This window comes from Lampris incognitus, chromosome 21, assembly GCF_029633865.1.
Source record: "Lampris incognitus isolate fLamInc1 chromosome 21, fLamInc1.hap2, whole genome shotgun sequence".
Taxonomy (NCBI): Eukaryota; Metazoa; Chordata; class Actinopteri; order Lampriformes; family Lampridae; genus Lampris; species Lampris incognitus.
The window spans coordinates 3,867,798-3,875,537 of record NC_079231.1 but is presented as its reverse complement, the minus strand read 5'-3'; the positions used below and the strand labels follow the sequence as shown (position 1 = coordinate 3,875,537).

The following is a 7,740-nucleotide window of genomic DNA, read 5'->3' as shown; positions in this document are numbered from 1 at the left end:
CGTGCAATGCAACTACCGTTCTAACAAAATGGAGTGGAAATTCAGACTTTACTACTTTTGAATCAATTTGTCCGCTGAGTTATCAAAATATAATGTGATGTAGGGCGTCCCGGGTAGCGTAGCAGTCTATTCCGTTGCCCACCAACACGGGGATCGCCGGTTCGAATCCCCATGTCGCCTCTGGCTTGGTCGGGCGTCCCTACAGACACAATTGGCCGTGTCTGCGGGTGGAAAGCCAGGTGTGGGTATGTGTCCTGGTTGCCGCACTAGCGCCTCCTCTGGTTGGTCCGGGCACCTGTTCGGGGGGGAGGGGGAACTGGGGGGAATAGCGTGATCCTCCCATGTGCTACATCCCCCTGGCGAAACTCCTCACCGTCAGGTGAAAAGTAGCAGCTGGTGACCCCACATGTATGGGAGGAGGCATGTGGTAGTCTGCAGCCCTCCCCGGATCGGCAGAGGGGGTGGAGCAGCGACCGGGACAGCTCGGAAGACTGGGGTAATTGGACGGGTACAATTGGAGAGAAAAATGGTGGGGGAAATATATATATATATATATATATATATATATATATATATGTAATGTGATGTAAATATTAAGACTGACCAGGTGGTACACAGCAAGTTGTATTTTCAGCTATATTTTTAAATTTAAAGTAAATTATTATTACTGCAATAATTATTAGTATTGCAATGTATTGCTATACAATCGTATTGCGACCCAAGTATTGTGATAGGTATGGTATCGTGAGGTCCTCACCAATACCCAGCCCCATGAGCCCGTCCTCCCGTAGGTTGGAAACCAGAGAACTAATAAAAGTCTCTAATCAGTTGTGTCGTCAAGGTTTACAGACAAGTCAGATGAAAGTCAAATCAAATTTATTAAGCACTTATCAGATTCAGGTTGTTACAGTCTGCTTTATGTAGAACCGAACTGTAGACAGATTAAAAAAACAACAACAGGAGATAACTTAGAAAAAACAAATAGTGGTTTAAGATACGGCCACATTCTGATTCTGGGCCATCAGAATGTCTTCATGACCTGATAAGTTTCATTGTAAAGTGTTGATTACAAAGAACAACATTCTGATTCAACATTGATTCATATGCCGAGAAAATATTGATCTTTCAGTCATGTTCCAATGTACAGTTGTATAAATGTACCATGTGTTGTCCTACATCTGGTACCCACATCTGTCACAGCAAAGTGAAATGGAAACGAAACCAAATGATGTCCCCGAGTGTACAGTGAAAATTTTTTTTAACAATCTAATATTTCAAATTAACATAAGCACCTATTTGATAGAAAGCTGAGAGTAACAGATGGTGTTCTCAAAATGTCATGGGAGATACGGCTTTATCTACTTCCGTCCAGAAAACTAACATGTCCTTTATTAGGACCTCATCAGGTCGTTCCATATCCTCTTTGAGGCGTTTTCTGAAACCAGCTAAATATTTTCATAGGGCACTTCACTTGAGACCCAAATATTGCGGTACTGGGGGACCTCCTCTTTGCTCTCCATATTCTCAAAATGAGGACACTCTTGGTTTTGTGGAAGGATGTCCTGGTGTGGACATGCTGTGTAGAAGGAGCTGATTTTATCGTACTGCTCCTGCGACGACAGGGCAAGGATGACCGAGACACCCGGACCCTCAAGAAGGTGCTTCGCATGGTCAGTGGTCGGAAATGGAGAAACGTCAATGGAAATGAAATCTCAACAGGACTTTGTATGCAACCCCCCTCCAAAAAAAAACATCAATCATCACAAGCTGTGGAGTCTCGACTTGACATCACTTATTAAAGATGATACACTTTCTTTTTAAACGTATCAAGTCACATGACCCATATTTTATGATTTCTTCACTTGCTGTAAGAAAATGCTCCGACCAGGTGAATCCTCAGTGGAAACTGACTGGAGTTTGAATTTCAAGTTGAAACCCGGATTTTTTCTCCATTAATAAATAGTTATTTTATCCATCTGGAGCACGGAGTCGGGTAACATAATACTGACTGGCATCTTTACCATGGTTGGAGACACTTTCCATAGACCACTGTTGAATTTTTTTTACTTCCCCCTTTTTACTAAAATGACTTACTGAACCCACCTATGGTGGTGGTGGTGTGTGTGTGTGAGCGAGTGAGAGAGAGAGAGACGGGGGGGGGGGGGGGTCTACGAGGGTTGCTGGCACCAGGGCCCATAATAAATATGTTACGCCAGTGACCAGGTAGGACTGATAGACCGTGTTAGCTTTGGTCCGAGGATCCATTTTTACAAAGGTGGGAACTTTTTACTGCTGAGCTGACGACACACCAGCCACAATGGCTGCTACACCTCATTTGTAGTCCTTGCTACCAGAGGGATGGATAGATCAGAAATCATAGATTACAGCTTAAACCTGATCAATTATCCTTTCTTTTTTTTTTTTTTTTTGGTATTTAAAAAGAAAGGATTTTAGGGTCATTATGTGACTAAATCACTTGCTAAGGCATCCATCCATCCATTATCCAAACCGCTCATCCTGCTCTCAGGGTCGCGGAGATGCTAGTGCCTATCCTAGCAGTCATTGGGCGGCAGGTGGGGAGACACCCTGGACAGGCCGCCAAGCCATCACAGGGCCGACACACACATTCACACCAAGGGACAATTTAGTACGGCCGATTCACCTGACCTACATGTATTTCGACTGTGGGAGGAAACCGGAGCACCCGGAGGAAACCCACGCAGACACAGGGAGTACATGCAAACTCCACACAGAGGACGTCCCCAAGGTCGGACTACCCTGGGGCTCGAACCCAGCACCTTCTTGCTGTGAGGGGACCGTGCTAACCACTGGGCCCCCGTGCTGCCTTGCTAAGACATATCTTCTGTTTAACAGAAGTGACATCTACCAATAGCACATTGTGCAACCCCACAGATTCTGATGCGAACAACCTTTGTGATGCAATTGCATGTTTTTCTCAGCCTGCCTTTTCCTGTTGACAGAAACATTGACGGAGGTACCTGTTTGAAACGTGGGGGAAGGCTGACTTTTGGGTTGTAAAGACGCTTTCCTTGGTGGACAAACCAGGCCGTCAGCAGCAGCAGGGGCACAGCCACGGCCACGACCACCAAACTCACCACCAGCGTCTGCGACGACCCCTTCTTTTCACCTAAACCACAGTCAGTGCTTCAGAAATCAGCTTCCTTTCGCCATATGTGTGGCATAATCAAAAAGTAACAACATTCGGTAACACTTTCTATGAAGCTTGCATCTATAATGCCCTATAAGCATCTATAACGCCCTATAAGTGTAGCTATAAGTCATTGTAAGATTCATTATAACCATGTATACGCCCTCACAACACCTCATAACCACCTTTATGATACATTGTCAATTTAAAACGGATTTATGTATTGTAAATATGTCATCATTAGCCTGTTTATCTGTCAAATGTCATAATGCATCATAGCCAACTTGTTTTGCTGAAGTTTTGTAGAGATGCATAATGAGACTTTCACTGTGCTATTTCACAGTCTTCAGCCATAGCCGTTAGTCATTGTAATACACATTATAGGAAAGTATGGGCGTTATAGAGCGTTATAGATGCTTATAGGGCGTTATAGATGTAAGCTTCATAGAAAGTGTTACCCAACATTCTTACAGCGTGTAATTCTGTCAGTGTCAGAGAGTGAGGATTTGCTTGGTGCTCACTGAAAATGCATAGGTCAGATTGTTGTACTTGAACACACTGAGACCACATCGCTGTGGTTTCCTCATCGAGGTAATATTAGCTGTAGTCATTAAAAGTAAATGCAGATAGAGGTATTTCTATGCATACACTACACGACCCTTTATGGCAGCCAGCCATGACCCAATTCCCAATGGAATCAACTGTTGTGACTCCGACCACGGTCAGACTGCATCTTCCATGCAAATGTGAGGCATAGGTCAGATTTTTGTTTAGCAGTGTGAACACACTGAATCGCATTTCTTCACTCCCAGTTCAGGCAGCTTTAACATGTGATAAGATACATACTATATAGCTAGATCAGATATATGTCTGATATGTGGCAACGTGACCCGAGTTTTAATGGTAAAATTGGAATTCACACAGATGTTATGCCACTCTCCATGGCACAGGCCGCTGTCCTTATGACTCTGCATTGGCAGACTTAATTTACACATCAGCGGCTGAAGTCAGTGGAGAGAAGACTGATTTAACATCTATTTGGGCAGATGCCGCCAATCAAACTAAGATTGAGGGCACATATCACCTTCAGTCGGTGTTTTAAAACATTACTAGTGAATTGGCACGGTCATAAAAAGTGATTCGTTGATGTGCGTCTGCACATGCGAGTAGCTTCATGACAGAGTTCTGTTTGCTCCGATATGTGATATGGATCACTTTCAAAAAGGAATGTGGACAGTGAGACAACAAAAAAAAAAACAACAAATGTTGGGGGAAAAAGAGTCAACATTGAGCTTTAAGGCCTCCTGTGTGAACACAGTCTATGAGGCACCTTCCCCGTGAAGGTCACCATGTAGTCTCCCTCTGGCTCTTACCCTTCACTTTAACTTGGGTGGAGGTCGTCTCACACACACTGTCACTATGCTGGCTGTCACGTTTGTAGGCAGGTATATGCACCCATACCTCGACACAGTATTTGGTTTCATTTTCCAGGTTCCTCAGTCTGATCTGTTGCTCAGTGACTGACTTCGACATCTGGGGATATGCAACAAAATATAGCCCCATTTAAAAAAAGGTGTCCTCCAGGGTACGTAAGCAGTCTCCATCTTAAAAGTAACCCCCCCCCCCCCGTTTTCCTCTCCAATTGTATCCGGCCAATTACTCCACTCTTCCAAGATGTCCGGGTTGCTGCTCCACCCCCTCTGCCGATCCGGGGAGGGCTGCAGACTACCACATGCCTCCTCCGATACATGTGGAGTCGCCAGCCGCTTCTTTTCACCTGACAGTGAGGAGTTTCACCAGGGGGATGTAGCACGTGGGAGGATCACGCTACTCCCCCCAGTTCCCCCTCCCCCCCCTGAACAGGTGCCCCGACCAACCAGAGGAGGCGCTAGTGCAGTGACCAGGACACATAGCCAGATCCGGTATCCCACCCGCAGACACGGCCAATTGTGTCTGTAGGGACGCCCGACCAAGCCGGAGGTAACACAGGGGTTTGAACCGGCGATCCCCGTGTTACTAGGCAACGGAATAGACCACTACACTACCTGGATGCCCGTCTTAAAAGTAATTTTTGTCCGCGCCAGCTATCATGGGTGTCAAGGGTTTCTTTTATGTCATCGCAAGGTCTTTCAGTCGGTATCTGTTATCATTTAAATGCTTGATTCGTGGAGAGCTTTGAAAACGTGTCAGTCAATCAATCGATGGCTCTATGTACTGTATGTGCACATGCAGGTGTGCTCATTTGCCTGTTTGTGTTGCAGTCCATACCTGATTTGGATCGCCTGATTTCCAGTACTTCAAAACGTAGGTGACTTTGCTGAAACAGCGTCTCAGTGATGAGACCTTCAAAGTTGGGTCTGTGATCGTCACCTCTATGGCGTTTCTCTGGGAAACCAAGGCCACAGTTGGAGGGCCAATCACAGCTGGAAAGACACAATACACAACGCTCACAATGGGCGGAAACTGTCGGAGAAAAAAAAATCACTGCCAATGCAAAGTGGTAGCAGTGGATTTCAGGAGTTCAGAAGACGTCCCGTTTTGGAACACGGAGAAGGCCGTTAAAACAGGACGAGCTGGAGAAGATTAAAGATGGATCACAAAAGGTGCCCGTTTGGTGTTTATTCCACAGGCTTGTTGCAAATACAAACATGTCACAACCTCCTAGAAATTTGCTTTAGTGTGAATTATTTATCGAATTCTGGTATAGTTCCACTTCCTTGGTCTGCTGATACATAAAAGAGAAAAGCTGGCCCTCAGAAGAAAAACAAAATAGCTAAAAACCAGTAGCATGCATGAAATGGAAAGAATTATCAGGACTGAATAAGTGGTTAAATTATTAACCTGAATAATTATTAACCTGAACGGTGGACTGAATAAGTGAATAAAGAGTTATCAGGACTGAATAAGCGGTTATTTCAAGAGCGCTGTCATGTACCAGTTGATTCAGTGTCCATGGTTTGTTCTTGTCGTCTGGACTGACAAGGTGCCATTCACACAGAACGCAATAACAACACACACACAAAAAAACTCTGCCAAGTTCTGATGAACGCACACTTACTGTCTTCGTCAGGGGAAAACTCGCGTTTCGACCATTTGGACGTCTCGCCTCCGAGTTTCGCCCGGACTCTGAATTCAAAGTGTCCGTTGCAACTCGGCAGTGTGCCAAAGTCACACTGTTGTGCTGCACTGACACACACAGTCTCATAGTCGCCCAGACCTCTGTGGGACACACAAAACAAGCACTTATGGACACCATCAATTCCCTGCTTTCACGTGTGTGTGTGTGTGTGTGTGTGTGTGTGTGTGTGTGTGTACTTGTGCAAAGTTCAGGTTGAGGTGCACATGCTTTCTCTCGGTCTCAGAAGCGAGAGGAACTATCCATCCATCCACCCATCCATCCGTTATCCAAACCGCTTATCCTGCTCTCAGGGTCGTGTGGATGCTGGAGCCTATCCCAGCAGTCATTGGGCGGCAGGCGGGGAGACACCCTGGACAGGCCGCCAGGCCACCACAGGGCCCACACACACACATTCACACCTCGGGGCAATTTAGTATGGCTGATTCACCTGACCTACATGTCTTTGGACTGTGGGAGGAAACCGGCGCTGGTAACACAGATGACATCTGATGCTGGGTAATCCTGGAATGAACATTTGACACAAGCCATCCAACAGCTGTCTGATCTAATTATCAGCGTTTCTGCTCTGCATGGCTTCAAATTCAAACCACATGACTTGGAGCGGTGCTGCTCCGTCATGGATTGAGTACCGGTGACGTAGACTGGCAAAAACAATACAAGTCTGATTGAGGAACAAGACGTAGCTGACAGACGAAGACTTAACAGGCCGGAACAGCGTGAGAAACTTGGCAGATTGTTAAAAACACCCGGTGTGTATCATACAGCACCTGATTTGTGAGATGTACACCAGGTTGCTAGGTGGGTTCGGGGGGGCCGTCCCACATTAGTATGGCCCCCATGTTGTGGGAGATGAGCCTGGAGTTTTTGGGTGGCTGCAGCAGGGAGGATAACCCTTCAAAAGGAAAGGACAGTAACATAAACACAGCATTACATTAAAAAAAGGATCAAATTCTGGAATTAAATGAATTTTTAAAAATCGTTCCACAATCGGTGAAGTTGGAGCTGCAGAGCCAGATCTCTCAAACTTCCCGTAAAGCCATCACAGACATCTTCAGGGAGTAACACTTTGTCAGAGCCAGTTAAGGTTTTTTTTATCCTCACCTTCAGAATAATAATAATAATAATAATAAACATTTTTACTCCCCCACAAATACTTGTATGTGAGAAAAAAAGCAACCTGTGAAAGTGTAAAAATGTCACAACAACACCGGAGCAGATAAAACAGATGGAGATCCGAATGGAGATTTAATCGTGAAATACAAACCAGGAACGTCAAGGAAGGTGAACAGGAGGAGAAGACGAACCTCCATCACGACACCTGTGTTTATGCTGCTCTTATGGCACCAGGAGCAAGCTGCCTTCGTCGTGTTGCTTTCACCAGGGAGGAAGTTGAGCAAATTAGAAAAAAAAAAAAAAGAGAACAAAGTGACAT

At 45.3% G+C, this 7,740-nt stretch overlaps 1 protein-coding gene across 1 annotated transcript in view; it reads right to left on the bottom strand.

Annotated features, from left to right (window-relative positions):
* Positions 1–882: 882 nt before the first annotated feature.
* LOC130131747 (interleukin-10 receptor subunit beta-like) overlaps positions 883–7,740 on the bottom strand; it is a 29,584-nt gene continuing 22,726 nt past the window's right edge. The window contains exons 3-8 of the mRNA XM_056301546.1: positions 7,131–7,200; positions 6,228–6,388; positions 5,438–5,592; positions 4,543–4,702; positions 3,000–3,148; positions 883–1,661 (exon numbers count right to left, since the gene is read on the bottom strand). Of these exons, the coding sequence (XP_056157521.1) occupies positions 1,446–1,661; positions 3,000–3,148; positions 4,543–4,702; positions 5,438–5,592; positions 6,228–6,388; positions 7,131–7,200 (911 nt within the window). The 3' untranslated portion in view covers positions 883–1,445. The remainder of the gene's footprint in view (positions 1,662–2,999; positions 3,149–4,542; positions 4,703–5,437; positions 5,593–6,227; positions 6,389–7,130; positions 7,201–7,740) is intronic.